This window comes from Mirounga angustirostris, unplaced genomic scaffold, assembly GCF_029215605.1.
Source record: "Mirounga angustirostris isolate CCGP_5_RB_7025 unplaced genomic scaffold, mMirAng1.0.hap1 SCAF_7, whole genome shotgun sequence".
NCBI lineage: Eukaryota > Metazoa > Chordata > Mammalia > Carnivora > Phocidae > Mirounga > Mirounga angustirostris.
Window position 1 is genome coordinate 60181459 of NW_026991715.1, and position 19199 is coordinate 60200657.

Sequence of the window (19199 nt, forward strand, 5' to 3'; positions counted from 1 at the left end):
GGGCAGAGGTCAGCCTACAGTTTCGCTCCTGTCATTTCCTGGTCTTTGCACCTCTCCCCCCAGCACCAGCACGTAGGGGAGAAGAACCCTTCAGGAAATGCAGGGTAGCAAAATCTCAATTAAGGAATGCCAAATCGATGTGCTCAGGTTTTGTAAACACAAAAACCTAAATTTGTGTTTACAAAAGGAATCACAAAAAGGCTTCTTCAAATAGTGAATGTCTTTGCAGCGTGTAAAATGTTTTCTTTACAATTGTCTGCAGGTTTCCAAGCACATTTGGGTAACACATGAGATAAATATGTAGTGCTCTCTTACTCTAAGGGCAGGGTTTTTTTGTCTTAAAGTACTTGTTAATTAGGTATAACATATAAACCATAACGTACAAAACTTGAGCATACTTTTTAGTGAATTTTTACATACGGATACAGCCATGTAAAGACCACCCAGACCAAGATACAGAGCATTTTCTGGACCCCGAAAGGTTTCATCATGCCCCTTCCCAGTCAATACTCCTCCCCAAGGAAAAAATTTTGTGACTTCTATCACCATGTTAGTTTTGTCTTATACGGGAGTCCAATCTATGAAAGAACTAAAAGTGCAGCTATATTGGTAGGTTGGAGGACCTAAACTCCATTCTCTGTCTCTGTCTCTCCCTCTCTCTCTCTATATATATAGAATTTATATTCTACATATAGGATTCTATATATAGGATATAAATTCTCTCTCTCTATATAAAACTTGTCATTTCTATATAAATTTCTATATATATAAAATTTGTCATTTTAACTAACTTTAAGTGTATGATTTAACGGCATTAATTACAATTACACTGGGCGCCTGGGTGGCTCAGTTGGTTAAGTGACTGCCTTCAACTCAGGTCATGATCCTGGAGTCCCTGGATCGAGTCCCGCATCGGGCTCCCTGCTCAGCGGGGAGTCTGCTTCTCCCTCTGACCCTCTCCCCTCTCATGCTCTCTCTCACTCTCTCTCAAATAAATAAATAAAATCTTTTAAAAAAATTACACTACTGTGTAATCATCACCACTATTTCTAAAATGTTTTCATCACCCCAAAAGAAACTCTTATCCATTGAGTAATAGCTCCCGTTCTTCCTTCCCCTCAGCCCCTGGTAACCTCTAATCTACTTTCTGTCTCTGTTAATTTGTCTATTCTTGGTATTTCACGTAAGTGGAATCACATAATATCTACCCTTTTGTGTCTGGCTTTGTAGTTTAATATTTTCAAGGTTCATCCACGTTGTAGCATGTATCAGAACTCCACTTTTTTTATGGCTGAATTCCATTGTGTAGATAGATTTTGTTTATCCATTTGTTTGTTGATTGACACTTGGGTTATTTCTCTGGTGAACTTTTTAAAAAGACAAAATAATTCTTTTATTTATTTATTTATTTATTTATTTATTTATTTATTTATTAAGATTTTATTCATTCATCTGACAAAGAGAGACACAGCAAGAGAGGGAACACAAGCAGGGGGAGTGGGAGAGGGAGAAGCAGGCTTCCTGCTGAGCTAGGAGCCCGATGTGGGGCTTGATCCCAGGACCCTGGGATCATGACCTGAGCCAAAGGCAGATGCTTAACAACGGAGCCACCCAGGCGCCCCTCTTCTTATTTTCTTGATTTAAGTAATTATATGTTTGCATAAAGATTGGATATTTTTAAAATGTAAGGGGGTGAAAACCAAGTATGTCTTTTATAATTAAGATTGAACAGATTTTATAAACATTACCTCTGGTTAGTTTAAAATTATATTAAACGAGATAATTCTTTTATTTTTTTCTTTTTTTTTTTTTTAAAGATTTTATTTATTTATTTGAGAGAGAATGAGAGAGAGCACATGAGAGGGGGGAGGGTCAGAGGGAGAAGCAGACTCCCTGCCGAGCAGGGAGCCCGATGCGGGACTCGATCCAGGGACTCCAGGATCATGACCTGAGCCGAAGGCAGTCGCTTAACCAACTGAGCCACCCAGGCGCCCCTCTTTTATTTTTTTCTTAAGAAGAAAATTGCCTTTATTTTCCTTGGGCAACAAGATAATTCTTTTAAAGCACCTTGTACAATACTTGGAATATAGTAAGCATTCAAAAAATTAGTTTTTTAAATCATATTTTCAGGAAACGAATGTTTTTCAAGATGGAGCACAGTCTCAGGCTATTTTTAGCACAGTTTGTTTTTTTTTTTAAGATTTATTTGAGAGAGTTGGCAGCAGGGAGGGGCAGAGGGAGAGAGAAAGAATCTCAAGCAGACTTCTTGCTGAGTGCAGAGCCCGACATAGGGCTTGATCTGACAACTCTGAGATCATGACCTGAGCCACATTCAAGAGTTGGGTGCTTGACTGACTGAGCTACCCAGGTGCCCCAGCACAGTTTTATTTCACATTCTTACACTGGAATTCAGTCCTCTGAGAGTCAGTCAACCACCATCTATTTAATATATACTATGTGTCAGCCATTGTTCTGGGCAAAATGGATCTACTCAGTTCAACCCACCCATCATCCTACCAGTAAAAAACCCCGAGGCGTAGATTAGGGTTAAACAATTAGTCCATGGTCCTTCTAACCACTAAATAGCAAAGTTGAATGCTTTTTCTCCCATCTGTCTTCAACTACCAGAATTTGATAAATGCATGTGGCATTGATCAGACAATCTATTCCCCAGGGGGCTCCATTTGCCTGTTCTCCTCTGTTGTCCATGGTGGTATCAAATATGTCCACATATCTGACACTGCATTCAAAAGGCAGGACCTAATTCTCCTCACTTGTGTAAAGGTTGGACTTTGTAACTTATTTTTAAGGAAGCACAAAAAGGTAGAAGTGACATGGCAGCCCTTTGGAGGTGGAGTCATTAAGGCACACGGGAGCCTCCTCTTGCTCTGTGTCTCTCCCGACGACTTGCTCCGCTGGAGGTTGCCTGCCATGTGTGAGGCTATTCAAGCAGCCTGTGGGGAAGCCCACAGGGTGGGGGACACAGGCCTCCAACCAAGAGCCTTGTGACTGAGTCATCTTAGAAGGGGATCCGCTGGCCCCGGACAAGCCTTCAGATGACTGCAGCCCAGGCCAGCTGCTTGACTCTAATCTCATGAGAGGCCCTGAGCCAGAAGCACCCAGCTAAGCCACTCCTAGAGCCCTGACCCCCCTAGAGAGTGGGAAGTAATAAATGTTTATTGTTTTATGCTGCTAAGTTGGGCGGTAATTTGTTATACAGCAAGAGAGAACAAACACACTCTCTTATTCTCACTTTATATTCACTCCTACCCTCTCCTGACCTCCCTCCAATAACTTATTTTATAGTATGCACTCTTGGGGCAAATGACTGGCATGTTTTTTTCAGTTCTGATATTTTTGCTACGTTTATTTATTTAACAGTTTTATTGAGATGTAATTTACATACCATAAAATGGGCCAACACGTTAAAAAATTGTGGCAAAACCACATAAAAGTTATCATTTTAACCATTCTAAAGTATACAATTCAGAGGCATGTTGTGCCAACACCACCACTGTCCAGTTTCAGAACTTTTCATCACTCAAATGGAAACTCCCCACTGACACATTTTAAAGAATAAAGTAACTTTTTATTCCCCAGATCTGGAACAATCATGTAGTAACAAAGAAAAACCATTAAATCAATAAAACTTTTCTTTAAAGGTGAGCAAATTTGGAGAGAAACAACATTAATATGAATCTGTTCACATCCTTATACAGAATAAAGAAAACTAATGAGATATATTCTATTATGGATAAAATAAAATATCAAATAAAAGTTTTACAACAAGTAGTTTTTACAACTCCCTTTAAATCCACTGAGTGCAGAACATCCATGTTGTACTTGGCCACCAACAGAACTGGGGTGGCCCCGGGAGCACAGCAGGGAGGGCGAATGGGTGTCATGTAGTGATGGCCTCTAGTCTTCTGGTATTAATACACACTGGGATTAGAAGGATCCAGAGGAACATCTGGGCTCAGTTCGTTCATAGTATCTGCCACAGGTGTGCGGGTGGTAGGTGATGGCATTTTGACCGGTTGCCAACCCAGGAGTGGGGTAGAGGTTGATAATTGGTGTCTTCAGTTTAGCACCATTTCCTTCCAATCATCTTATTTTAATACAATACATATTAGAGGCGACCAGAAAATATTGCTACTGAATTGAAGGATGGCTACACAAGGACCTATATCACATCGTTGGCTGGCTTTAGTTTCTAGTGTCCTACAAACAAGAGAATGGAGGATTATTGCCAAAAGAGTATCTTTGGCAGGCGTGTTTCCCCTTTTCTCACCTGGAGAGGACATTATGGCTTCACTATGGAGTATCTGTGACCATCCAGATATGCAGACTCTGTTCCTACCCCAGGAGGGCAGCTTGAGAACAGAAAAGCAACAGTTGGAGGATGTGTTTAGCTCACTGCACTTGCATGGTGTGTGACTTTCTCTTTTGTTCAATTGTCCATTCATTCATTAAAAAAAAAAAAGTACTGACTGCCTTCTTTGTAACAGGCACTGATCCAGGCATTGGTGACGAGCAGTGAACAAAACAGTGGAGCTCATGGGAAAAAGAGTATAGTTTTTGCACATAGCTCTCTGAGTCTGACACTCTCGAGAGCTAATCTGGACAGATCCACATTAGTAGGACCTCAGTGGGACTGCGAAAGGGCTGGAGGGTCAAACTGCGCATCCTCTTTCCCCCACCCCAGAACCTCAACACAAGCAGTAAAAGTGAAAATAAGGGAAACGTGGATGTGGTCTCCTTTGCTTTACTGAGGCCCAATATCTCAGATGCTGGCCATTTCCTTTAAACTGCCCACTTCCATCATCCCAAGACAAAATTATTGTTTCCTGGGGTTTCTCTTAATTGCTAGGGAATAGCATGCAACTCATAATACATTACGAGACAAAGCCACGATCATGAAAATAAACTCTGCAACTTAGAAAAGTCTTCACCAAACAGATGACACAGACCTGAGCATCACCCACTCGGCCACTTCTTGTCCACCACGAGCAGGCCTGCAGAGCCAGACCTGACCACCTTCTCTGGGCAGGGCTCTAGCTTCAGTGTTAGAGGCAAAAGGAAGATAGGGCACAGCAGTCTTCCAAAAACCAGTGGTGCTCAGAGTGGAGAGGCGAAGCAGCCTTCCCAGGCACAGGATGCCTGAGTCAAAAGGAGGTTAGGAAAAGAACCACAGGGGAGGGGGGTAGCAGGAAGTCTAGACAAAATGAGCAGTGGCTGGGGAAAAAAAAACAACTGGGGATAAAAACACATTTCTTTATTGTAATAACCAAAACCAAGAAGCAGGCATATTGCCATGCTGACCGTAACTATGAAATGGGCCTTATGCTCCATGATGAGATGAGTGACAGGGTGAGTAAGTGAGGGGTGAACCAAGGGGGGTTATTCACATGGAATGCCTGAACATGATATCTCACAGACAGGGAGATCCCCTGGCCAACAGAACCATTAAAAACAGTCTGCTCCCTACATTTGTTACAAGAAACATGAGGCACTCCAATAAAACCCAGCTATTGGCAGAGGGAGATCTAACATCTGACTTGTGAGGCAAAAAGAGCCAGCTGTTCCAGCCTCCAGGACTCAGTGAGAACCTCCTATTCCAAGTCAAGTTCCTAGCTGTCCCACGGCTCAGGAACAAGAGATTGAATTCAGCCACCCTCTCCCCTAGACACACACCCTGGCCAACAACAGGAGTGTTCCAGGTTTTATCAGCTTTTAAATGCACTGGGGGTTGCAATGAGACACCTCAGCGTGGTTGAGGAACAAGAGAAGGGCCAGGGGAACCCAGGCTGGGAGAGCAAATGAGACGAGAGGTACAGGAGTAAAAGCCTGAAGTCCAACTTGTAACAGAAAGGTGGTCTGGCTCCCCAGGGCTGCAGAAGTCCTACATCCACGGGCCCCAGGCCCCAGTGCCCTTGGGGTCACAGCGCGGGTCCTGCGCCGGGAAATGCACGGGCACCGAGTGTTTGTGGTAGAACTGCAGGCGGGAAAGGAGCTGCCGGACGATATGGGGATGCTCTCTTGACAGGTCGTGTCTTTCTTCCGGGTCCTGGTCAATATCAAAGAGCCAGAGGGTCTTGGTCGGTGGGTCCGATGAGGGTATCACAGAAACATTGTTTTGAGACGGTGGAGGAAACCAGCAACCACAGCCTGGCAAAGAATTGCAAGAGTTTACTGGCGGAGAAGCATCATAGGCAGGTTCGCACTTCAAGTAAGGAGACTGGGGGAGAGGGCTGAGTGGGGACGTGGGCAGGAACACGTGACAAACACGCGGCCCTTGATGCTGTACCGACATCCATCTCGGTCTCTGACTTCCGGTGCTTTAACTAGACACGGTTCAGGGCTTCACAACCAGGGGCTTCCAGGAAAGTGCGTGCGTGTGTGCGTGCGGGGCGGGGGAGTTTTCAGTTGTCCGAGTGACTTAGGGGAGCTGCTCCTGGCATACCGTGCTCATGGGCCGGGGAAGCTAAGATATCTTGCAATACACGGGACACTACCAGACAAAGAATTGTCTGGCCACAAATGCCAAGAATGTCATCATTATAAACACTGCTTAACGGCATCACAGTCTTAGCCATCACACCCCACATTTTAAAAGTATGTAAAAGACGTTATTTTTAGAGAATGTGCTCAGGGGAAGCAACCACCTCCTTCAGCTACACAATTGGTTGAGGATGTAGCTTTCAGAGATTCTCCTTGCTAGCTAGACGTGCTGTGCTCGGCAGCCACACATCTCTGAAATCCTTATTTTCCATGACACATTAGAGTGACACTGCTTCCTTTCATCCCCCACCTACAGTTAATTCTCAGTCTTCTTTTGTCAGGACAGGAGATCAAACCATTCCTCATTCAGCAGCCCCAGAGGTATGTTCTGCAAAAGGCAGTTGTCACTTTGGTAAAATTTTCCTCGCTGTTCTGGGGGGAAATGCTCAGCATTCTACCTGGGTAGCCGGTGAGAAGTTTCCAATTCCTGTGTCTAATTGCAGCATGGAGAGATGTGTTGAAGGAGAAATGTTCTGGACGAGAAGAATCATCCTTTGCTGGAGCCAGGCTCTTCCCAGGACCTGGGAAGAAACAGTGTGGAAGCATTAGGTCACTGTTATTGAAATGTGTCATTATAAATCAACATTTAATATCCTCCTTGTAGAACGGTAGCTTTTATTCAACTCTGGAGTGTAAATGTGTATCCCACCACAGAAATGAGTCTTCTATTAAATATAAACAGAAAGCTATAGTTCCATTAAACATCAGTCATAAACCACCACAAATATAAAGGGAATCCCAACGAGATTAGAACACTAATTCATCCTTAAAATCACTGTTCTGCCAACGTACAGCTGGCCCTATGTAGAACAGTGTTCTGCTATAGCAGGGTAGGTTGTTTTCTGTGTGTGCCTCTTTTCTTTCTGCTGTTAAATGATCAGATTAGATGGATACATTTTCTATATATATATATACTTATCCCTATGTAGATAATGAAATAGATTATAACATATACATTTTAATGGAGTCTCTCTCAAGCTATGAGAGTTCAATCATGCCACGATCAATAGTACTATATTTATTTGTTTAGCCACACTGATGAAATCTAAAAGTAACTGAGAAATGTTCAGTTAACTATTCAAACAGGATAATTATGGGTGTAAGAATGAATTGGTATACAAATTCTTGGGTTACCTTAATTTATCATCTTGGGATCTTATACTAATTGACTATTAGGTTTTTGAGGGAAGCAATTAATAGTACCTACTCCCCCACCTTCTTGAATTTGGAACCAATTGAAAGGTGGAGACCAGACGGCTGGAGCTAAAAATATTGCCTTTGTTACTGATAAAGTTGATTGGAGAGAAGATAGCTTCAGATCTGTGGCAGAGAGGCCTTTCTACTAACTGACCCTTGACTTAGACAGCCTAAGCCACTCATCACTGATCTTGCTGGACACCCACTGGGCTACCTCAGAGCTGAGAGCAGACCTGAGTGCTTGCATATATCCTGGGGGCAGGCTGGCCCCAAAATCAGACAGACAAAAGATCTGAAATGAGCATGCTCAGTTCCTTCTTTTGGATAACTCCTTCTGTGGCCTGCTTGTCAAGAGTGAGTAAGGTGCAGTTCTGAGTTCTACTCTAGTTAAACACCCTGGTGGAGGGGGCGCCTGGGTGGCTCATTCGGTTAAGCGTCTGCCTTCAGCTCAGGTCACGATCCCAGGGTCTTGGAATTGAGCCCCGTTGGGCTCCCTGCTCAGTGGGGAGTCTGCTTCTCCCTCGCCCTCTGCCCTTCACCCCGCTGTGCTCTCTCTCTCTCTAATAAATAAATAAAATCTTAAAAAAAAAAAAAAAAAAGACCCGGTCTATCTGTGAGGACAAGGTATGGCAGTCCCCACCTCAGTCATACCTGTGCATGTTTAAAAGCCTCGATTTAGGGCCTAACTATAAAATATCTAGTCTGTTTTCAGTGCACATTTACCTGTCAACTTTTCAAACACGGTCATAGCAAATCACCTTGGGTGTATTTCCAAAGGCTGCCAGACCACCCGCCCAAGGGCTAAGAGCTGTGTGTGTGTGTGCTGTCAGGAACAGTCCGCTGTCCACCATGGCGGCTGGCCCATCTGTCCACCATCCTGTCATAAAGATTCTGACCCTCCTCCCTGCCAGAACCGGCTTCCTGCGGGAAGCACTGTTTGTGGGGGAAAAGGCAGGGTCCTGTTCTTCCAGTCATTCTTGTGGAAATGACCCTGGAGGGACATACTGGAGACGGAGCCAATAAACATCGGTGGTTTCAGACCTTCAGTCTTCACAATCAAGTACCAACAAATCATTAGCACCAAACAGCAGATCTTTTGACTTCTTGCTTCTCTGCCTGCTTGTGGATATTTTGGCTCCAATACAAACGGATGCTTGCCGAGATCGAGGCGCAGAGGATGTCTATCGTAGGAAATGCGTTCTTAATACACAGACTGTGGTGGGACTGTGAGCCCTCATGATTTACTCCTCACAAGCTTGCACAAAGGACACACTTCGATACCAGAGAATGTTAAATCAAACAAGTATGCTTTGCAAACATAAACAAAGAGAGGAAATTCAGATGTCTTGGCTAAACATATTTATATACATTTTTTTCTTAAAACAAACAGGAACATAAAATACCTAAACAATAAATAAGTCTAAGACTAAATGACGGAAGGTGCTATTATGTCAACTCTATTTTTTTCTTATTGAGAAATTAAACAAAGAGAAAATTACAAGGAATAATCTAACACCCTGCAACTCAACACCTAGAATGTTAACATTTTGTCATGCTTGCTTAAAAAAAAAAAAAGGAATCAGAACAATGAAAACGAAGGGACAGTTTCCATGTGACAATTTTTCCCCATCCTCAATCTCGGCCTCCTCCCCCCCACCCCGAGGCTGCTGCTGTCATGGTTTCAGTGCCCAGTGTATCCTGCCGCCATTTAAAAATTGAGTGACATATGCATGCATCAAAGAATAATATCTAGACATGTTGTATACTTTAAAAATGTCGATATATATGTTAAACATACTCTGCAACTTGCTTTTTTCATCCACTACAGTATTTTTAGAGCTCTGTGATTATGTTTGTGTATACATATAGTCCTTTTAACTGTTTTTTCACTATATAAAAAAAATCACATTTCACTATATAAAAAAAATCACATTTTATTTATCCATTTTTCTGTTAGGCATTTTGGTTCCTTCAATTATTCTTTTTTTTCCCCTATTATAAACTCTCCTGCAGTGAGCACTGTTGCCCATGTCTCCTTGTGCACATGAGCGAGAGTTTCTCTAGGATTCGTGTCTGGAAGCAAAACTGTCTGGTTGCAAGGTGCACACCTTTCCAACTTTACAACACATGTTAATTGGCCCTCCAACCAGTAATATCTCCCTTTCTCCATACCCTATACCTGATACTTTCAGACTTAAAATTGTTGCCTATCTAAACATTTTAGACAGAATCTTCATTTTTAAAAATCATTCAGTCAGCAAGAATTATCTTTCTTTTTCCATGTCAATCCAAGGGTTGCTTTAAAAAACATTTTTAAATAACACCCATAGAGAAAAGTGCACAGAAGATGCTGATGAAGACTGGACACTCCTGTAGACACAGCCCACTCAAGAGACAGGACATTCCTGGGACTTCAGAAGCCCGTGTGGGCAGCCTTCAGTCACCTCCCTCCTTCAAAGGTACCTGCTATCCAACAGTAGAGTTCTTTCTGCCTGCTTTTGAACTTCATGTAAACAGAAACCATACAGCTTGTTCTTTTTTATTTCTGGCTCCAAGTGATCTCATAATGTTTGTGAGATTCACCCTTGGTGTTGAGGTTCAGCCTGTTCCCAGCACTTCATTCATTTCCATTGCTGGATGTTACTCCCTTGCATGAAGGTTCCACAGCCTCTTGCATTTAGACTCAGAACCCACAGGGAACTGACTGCTGTGTGTGAAGTGAGGTAGGACTCGAGATTCATTTTTCAAAGATGGCTATCATCTGACCAAGACTGTTGAAAAGACTGTTCTTTTCTACTCATCTTCAGGGACACCTTTGTCAAACATCTGATTTCCATTTATGGTGAGTCTGTCTCTGAAGCAGCATGGTCCAATAGAACTTTCTTTAGTGACAGAAATGTTCTCTATCTGTGCTGTCCATTGCAGCAATCACTTGCTACACGTGGCCACTGGGCATGTGAAATGCAGTTAGTGCAACTGAGGAAATTAATTTAAACGTAAATTGCCACATGTGACTAGTGACTACTGCATTGGACCGCTGAGATCTAGAGTTTCTATTCTGTCCCACTGGTCTATTTGTCTATCCTTATGCTAATACTACACTATTTTAATTACTGTAGATTTATAATATGTTCTTCAATCTGCTAGTATAAGTCCCCAACCTTGTTGTTCTTCCAGATTGATTTCATCATTATTGGCCTTTTGCATTTTCAATATAAATTTTAGGAGTAACTTGTTAAATTTCACAAACTAGCTGCTGGGATATTGATTATGATGATATTGACTCCAGGGAGTAATTTGGGGGTATTGTTGTCTTCAAATATTGAGACTTATAACTCATGAGTGTGGTGGATCCCCGTATGTTCTCTTGAAAACAGTTTATGATTTTCTGTGGAGAGGTCTTATATGTCTTTTCTTAGTTTTACTCCTACTTGGTTAATGTGTTCTAATACTATTATAAACAACATTTAAAAATTTATTTCAGGGCGCCTGGGTGGCTCAGTTGGTTAAGCGACTGCCTTCGGCTCAGGTCATGATCCTGGAGTCCCTGGATCAAGTCCCGCATCGGGCTCCCTGCTCGGCAGGGTGCCTGCTTCTGCCTCTGACCCTCCCCCCTCTCATGTGCTCTCTCTCTCTCATTCTCTCTGTCTCAAATAAATAAATAAAATCTTTTAAAAAATAAATAAATAAAAAATAAAAAATAAAAATTTATTTCATACTCTGGATGTTGCATATAAAAATACAATTGGCTTTTTTAGATATTGACCTTGTTCCCAGTGACTTTGCAAAATTCATTTGTTAATTCTAATCCTTTGTTTATAGAGTCCTTGGAATATCTATGCATCCTATCATGACACCTGCAAATAATGACATTGGCTTCTCCCCATCTTATTTTAGTTTTTTTTTTCTTACCTTATGACACTGGACAAAATCTCTAGTATAAATTTGAATAAAAGTAGTGAAAGTGAGAATTTCTATCTCATTCCTGATTTCAGGTGAAAAGCTTTTAATATTTTACTGTTAAGTATGATGTCAATATAAAATTTTTGTAGCTATGCTTTATCAAAGAAGATCCTTTCTACTCCCAATTCACTAAGTTTTTTTTAATCATAAATGGATGTTAAATTTTACTATGTTTCTTCTGCGTCTGAAAATATCATAATTATTCTTTTATCTTTTAACACAATGAATTATATTTATTGATTCTTAAATGCTAAACCAACCCGCATTTATGGAATAAACCCCTTTTCATCATGAAGCTTGTCATTTTTATATATTGCTGGATTCACATTTTGTTTGGGATTGATTATATTTCCTGGATTCACATTTATTTTAGGGTTTTTGCACTTACGCTTAAGACAAATTGCTCTATTAATTTTTTTCTTGAAATATTGTCATGTTTTTGAGTCAAGGTTATATTGGTCCTATAAAAGGAACTGGATGTGTTCCCTGAAGAGTATGTGTAAGATGGATGTTACTTCCTAAATATTTGTAGGAGTTCATTTGTTTTTTTTGTTTTTTTTTTAAAGATTTTATTTATTTATTCATGAGAGACAGAGAGAGAGACAGAGGCAGAGGGAGAAGCAGGCTCCCCGCGGAGCAGGGAGCCCGATGCGGGACTCGATCCCAGGACCCTGGGATCATGACCTGCGCCGAAGGCAGACGCTTAACCGACTGAGCCACCCAGGCGTCCCATTGTAGGAGTTCATTTGTAAAACAATGGGGGCCTAGAATTTTCTTTGTGGGCAGGTTATTTATTAATTTAATTTCTTTAACAGATATAAAACTCTTCAGATCCTCTATTTCTCTTTTTCTTAGTTTGGTAAAGTGTATTGGGAATTTGTTTAGTTCATACAAATTTTTATCTCTGTATTATCTTTTTAATGTCTGTAGCATCTGTAGTAATATCTTTTCATTCCTGATACTGGCAATGTGTATTTTCCACTTTTTTTCCCATGATAAATTTTGTTAAAGGTTAATTGATTTTATTAGTCTTTTCAAACCAACATTTTACCTAGTAGTCCCTCTCTGTAGTATGTTTGTTTTCTATTTCATAAATTTGCCTCTTCTCTTTATTATTTCCTTCCCTCTGTTTCCTTTTGGCTTAATTTGCTCTTCTTTTTTTGAGAGAGAGGACGTAGTGGGTAGAGAGAAGGAGCAAGGAGAGAGAATCTTGAGCAGTCTCCACACCAGCACAGAACCCAACTTGGGGCTCGATCTCATGACCCTGAGATCATGACCTGAGCTGAAATCAAGAGTCAGATGCTTAACTGACTGAGCTACCCAGGCACCCCTTAATTGGCTCTTGTATTTATAGCTTCCTAAGTAATTAATTTTTAGTACTTTTTCATTTCTGATATATACATTTAATACTATAAATTTTCATCCAAGCACCAATTTATTTTTATCATGTAAGCTTTAAATATGCATCTTTGTTATTCAGATCAAAATATTTTCAAATTTTCATTATAATTGCCTTTCTGACTCATGGATTGTTCAAAAGTGTATCTCTTAATGGCCAAACATTTGAGAATTTCCTGTTATCCTTTTGTTACTAATTCCAGTTTAATTCCATTACGATTAGAAAATAGATCCATGGATTTTTAAAAAATAAACTTCTAACTTTAGAGTCATGTCAGATGTACAGTATATGATTTAAATCCTTTGAAATGTGTTTCCACTTGCTTTATGGCCCAGTATGTGGTCAACTGTATAATGTTCCATTCTCACTTAAAAACAAAACAAAACAAAACAAAACATGTATTCTCAAGTTGTTAGGTGCAGTGATCCATATATATCATAATTTGTTAACTATGCTGTTCAAATGTTTTACATCTGTACTGACTTTTTGGTTTGTTTGCTTGTTCTAATAGTTACTGAGAGAATTATGTAGAAAATTTCTTACTGCGACTGAGAATTTGTTTATTTCTCCTCCAAGCTTTGTTATTTTTTGAGACTATATTATTAAGTGCTTACCCATTTGGAAACATTATAATTTTCTGGCTGATTCCTCCTTTTATAATTTTGAGAAGCCTCTCTTTATTTCCAACAACTCCTTCCCCCTTTAGTCTACTCTGATGTACAGATTATTAGCTGTCGTCATTGTTGTTAGTGTTTGCATATTTTCTTTTTCCATCCATCTCATATGCAATACAAAGAAGTATAAAACAGGGTGAAAGGCAAGACAGTGACTCCCAAAGATGTCCATGTCCTAACTTCCCTGGAACCTGTGGTATGTTACCTTAGAGAGGCAAAAGAAACTTTGCACATATATCTAAGGGTAAGGACCTGAAATGTGGAGGTTATCTCCTATTATTGGAGTGGGCCCAGTCTAACCATGAGTCCATAAAAGCAGGGACTCTTTCCTGACTTTGGTCAGAGGGAGATGGGTCTGAGAGGCAGTGTTGCTGACTTTGCAGGTGGAGGAGGGGCCATGAGCTAAGGAATGTGAGAGGCCCCAGAGCCTGGAAAAGGCAAAGGAAATGGATTCTGTACTAGACCCTATGGAAGGGAATATAGCACTTCTGAAACCTTGACCTTAGCCCTGTGAGACCCATATTGCACTTTTGACCAACAAAACTGTCAGACAATACGTCTGTGTTCTTTTAAGCCACAAACTTTGTGATAATTTGTTACCGCTGCAATAGAAAACCATATGCAAGGGAGCTGTGTATTTGCAATCATACAAATGAATTAGGAAGATATTACATATAAAGTGGTTGAATAAACAACATCAGGAAGAATATCATTAAGGTCAGACAGTAAATATTATAAAAGATCACAGTAGGAAGAAGTTGATACAGGCTGAGGCACACAGGAAGATAGATAAAGAAAGCGGGACTTTAGGCAGGACCTGAAGGATGCACGTTTTTGTTATCCACCACTCCACCCCTCTTCCAGCATAACACAATGTAAGGTACGGCCTGGGTCTGATTTAGCCCTATAACCCCGAGGCCTTACCCAGTGCCCAGGCACATCAATGACGAGCACTGCTGAAACAGCAGATGACTGCAAATTGGACCAACAGAAGGTGAAGAAGGTACTTTGAGCCCGAAGAATAAGAGAAGCAGTCTCAGTGATGGAGAGCCTCTGAAGGACAGGGAGGCAAGTGCTGCTGGAGGCTTAGGCCACGTGGCTGGTACAGGCGTGAAACAGCCTCAGGAAGGGTGAAAAGCCAGCCTGAGGAACTGTCCCTTTTCTTCTCATCAACAGGGAGGCACAAGAGGAATTTAAGTATTTTTTAAAATTAAACTTCTTTTTCTAAGACCTTTATTAAGATATAATTGACATATGACACAATTCACCCCTTTAGAGTGTAAACTTCAATGGTTCTTAGCATATTCCGAGAGTCATGCAAGCTGCTGGACAGAGGAGAAAAGGACACTGGATTTGCTAACCTCTGGGCAGAAATTAGGGGTTCAAAGAGAAGAACAACATAAAAAATCTTTCTCCTTTCCTTTGGAGCTGACAGCCACCTCTGAGATAGAGCTTTCTGGCCAGACAGACATACTCGGTTATAAGATGGACCAGTCATGGTACTGATGTTGGATATAAAAAAGGGGATGAGCAAAACATTTTCGGGCAAATGAAGGAAATCATTATCTTACATAATCTGGAAACCTGAAGGAGCTCGGCTTCTAGAATGAGGTGGGTCCATGGTTTTCAGTGGAGAATGTGTTCTCCAGAGCAGAAGGGGTTCCAGAAGCACCTCAGGAGTTGTCTTTAGATGGGATAGTGAGTTAGGGGCAGGGTCCAGTTCCCTGTCTTCATTTCCCTCAGTGTTGGTTAACCCTTAAGGAAGAATTTGTAGTGTTTGCTAAATATATTATACTTCTCTACATTTTTGTTTGAAAAAAGGGTCTGCAGCTAAATGACAATTGGAAAGATACTAATTAGTGGTGGGTGATGGACTCATCCAATGGGAAAGGGACTGAGCAGTGCCAGGGGATACTTCTGATCTTCTGGTGTTCATGAAAGGCAACCTTGTTCTCTTGACTGTACAATGAATGCATCCTCATCACTCTTTGGAAACACTGTCCAATACAGCCTAGGACTCTATTTTATAAAATACATTATTTTTCTACGTAATTTCTATGTTTCTTGTATGTAAGTTGGAAACACAAAAACGTATGAACAGGAAAATTTAAACTATCTCTAAATTTATTAGCTGCTGTTAACATTTTGATGTATAACCCTTGAGGCTTTTAACTGTACAAGGCTTAAATAAAATAAACATGTTAGCTGACTTGCAAATAAGAGGAAAGTTCGTAGAAAACAAAGTTTTCATGGCTAGACAAAATAAGGCAGGGTAGGGAGGAGTCCCAGGCATCAGTGCACACGGGTGAAGGGGATGGTCTGGGTCTCTTCTTCTCTGGGATGTTGTTCAAGTATGCGTTGGGTGTGGCTGGAGAATGCGGCTTGGGAAGAGTTAATGTTGTGAGTCTGAGGAAAGTACAGCAAGGGATGATAATCAGGAGGAGGAGAGGGCCTGTGATTGCAGTGAGGCCCCTGACCACCCGTCTCCCAGAAGGCCACAGCACACGGCAGGACACAGCGGGCCCTTCTGGGGCAGGATTGCTTGGCTTCGAATCTCAGCTCCATTATTCACTGGCTGTGTGAGCTTAGGGGTTAGCTGATCTCCCTAGACCTACATTCCCTCATCTGCAAAATGAGGATAATATCATCTATTTCACAGGACTGCTGTGTGGCCTAAATGTGTGGATACACTGGAAACGCTCATTAGCACTACATCCGGCAGATAGTAAATGCACAATAAATGGTTTTCATACGAGTTGTGCAATCTTGGGCAACTCTCCTAACTCCCCATGCCTCAGTTTACTATATAAAGGTAATATAGTAATAGCAGGTGAGAGAAGGCATATCCAGTGCTTAGCACAGTATCTGGTATGTTGTATTACCATTGTCAACATTAAAGGTAATAATGCTCATACTTAGAAGCACTCACTACATGCTTACAGAATGCTGTTAAGTGTTCTATGTATATTAACTCATTTAATCCTTGCAAGAACTCTATGAAATAGGTAATAATGGCTAGTAATGATGGTCACCGAATGGCAGCTATTACCAATATAAGTTTTTTTCTTTTATATCCTCTTTTACTGAAGACCTTATAAAGAGGAGAAAAGTAGGCAGAAGTCATTATTACACCAGAAAAAAAAAAAAAAAAAAAAAAGACACCCTAAGCTAAAATCCTAACCAAACAAACCACGCCTCCGGTCTAGGTCTGGAGAGGACCTATATTTGCTCCCCTACACATATGTTCTGGAGTTTGAACAGGGTTAGGGGGAGAAAGCATTAACAGTGAAGCTTTAATTTGCTACTTTAGGCTTTAGTCCCTTTTCTGCCCTGCTGCATGGGCTGTCCTTCATTTCTACTGAGCCCTTTCTGTTTTTGATCACGTTTATAATTTACAAAGACCAGCCTAAAAGTTTATTCTACCTCTAATGACCCATTTTATTCTCTTGATGCTGAGAGGCCATCTTTGGACTTTTACAGCATATGCACTTGTACTTTGAGCAAAACATACTCACTTGGGCTAAGTGGGGAAAACCCCAGCTTTCCCAGATATTTGGTGATCAAGGTATATATATATTTTTTAAAGATTTTTATTTATTTATTTATTTGACAGAGAGAGATACAGCGAGAGAGGGAACACAAGCAGGGGGAGTGGGAGAGGGAGAAGCAGGCTTCCCGCGGAGCAGGGAGCCCGACACGGAGCTCGATCCCAGGACCCCGGGATCATGACCTGAGCCGAAGGCAGACGCTTTACGACTGAGCCACCCAGGCGCCCCCAAGGTATTTTTAAATATGGAATCCTGTCAGGTTGTCTTTTTTAATGAACAGGCAAATGTGTTAGTTTATTACATGAGCCAAATGTGCGTCGTTATTAAAACACCAAAGTTTTGTTTATGCTCAACATTTGACTGGCTGGCCAATTTCCTCATGGCTCAATCCAAGAAAAGTTCAAAGGAGCCCCAAATCAAAGGGCAGTTCAAGTCACTGAGGTCCTTACTGTGTCAGCTGGTCTGAGCTCCACTGCCCATGGCCTGAACGTCCCCCTCAGCGCATTTGGGCTCCATCTGGATGGGCGCTCTGGGCGCACATGTGGGTCAGATCTCTAGTCTGCTCATGGCTTGACATGTCCTGAAAACTGTGGGCTCAGGCCACAGCTGCCTCTCATCTCGCTGTCTGGTAAGGACTTATGTACCCAGATGCAAATGTGTTCATTGTTGCCTTGACTCTTGTTTTGAAAGTCATTCTAGATCTAAAAATACAAGTTTTTCTCTAAAAGTAGTTCCCAAGAAAACAAGAGCTAGAACCCCACACTCTGAGCTGATGCTTTACTGAAACTTTTACTCAATTTTCAGAGATGGAAACAGCCCCTACTGGCTGTAGGTATGGCTCCAGCAGCTTGCAAGCTGGGGTTTACAGAATGGTTAGGAATTTACCAGCAGCATTCCTTATACTATTATTATTACTCGCTAGTTCTGAGAAGGAACCCTGAGAAACCACTGTGCATTTTAATAGCCTTTAGAATGAATAATCCATTAAGTCATTTAGCCACTCTGAATTCCTGTTTTCCTATATGTAAAATGAGGAGAAAAATAATGCCTACCTTACAGGACAATTGTGAGGATGGAATGAGATCCTGGGGGTGGTGAGCGTTCTCTGCATTCATTGTAAGTATAAAAATACAAGTCTCTTGAATTCCCACAGCAGTTGCCATACGACTGGGTACATGGATAAACTAATTGACCAATTGAAATAAATCACTTCAATTTAGGTTTAACCTATGGCCTTTGATTGACAGCCATCAAAATCAAGGTATGGTCAGCTGCCCAAACCTGTAACAACCATGAAACCTGGACCAGCTACCACAGGAACGAGATATTATTAGAAAACCGTGGGGACGAGGGAACGGGGAAATGGGGCAGTGAAAGGGCACAGGGTTTCAGTTATGTAAGATGAATAAGTCCTAGAATCCTACTGTAGAGCACAGTGACCACAGTTAATATTATATTGTGTCTTTAAAAACTTGCTAAGAGGATAGATCTTATGTTAAGTGTTCTTATCACACCTATATACACATATACACATAAGAAAATAATAATAACAGGGTGTAAGGAAACTTCTGGAGTTTGTATATGACACAGATTGTGGCAATGGTCTCAAAACTCATCAAGTTGTAAATATTAAATATGCACAGCTTTCTGTATGTCAATCATATCCTAATAAAGTGGTTTGTCTCAGGAAAGGGCATGTGGGCAGCTCAGTCAGTTCAGCATCTGACTCTTGATTTCAGCTCAGGTCATGATCTCAGGGTCATGAGATCGAGCCCCGAGTCAGGCTCTGTGCTCAGTGTGGAGTCTGCTTGTCCCTCTCCCTCTCCCTCTGTCTCTGCCCCTGTGCACACACGTGCA

General features: G+C 41.3%; 1 protein-coding gene across 1 annotated transcript in view; it reads right to left on the minus strand.

Annotated features, from left to right (window-relative positions):
- Window positions 1–3567: 3567 nt before the first annotated feature.
- The window catches only part of ARSB (arylsulfatase B), a 166652-nt gene continuing 151020 nt past the window's right edge, over window positions 3568–19199 (minus strand). Inside the window, exons 7-8 of the mRNA XM_045897092.3 lie at window positions 6960–7082; window positions 3568–6168 (exon numbers count right to left, since the gene is read on the minus strand). Of these exons, the coding sequence (XP_045753048.1) occupies window positions 5903–6168; window positions 6960–7082 (389 nt within the window). The 3' untranslated portion in view covers window positions 3568–5902. The remainder of the gene's footprint in view (window positions 6169–6959; window positions 7083–19199) is intronic.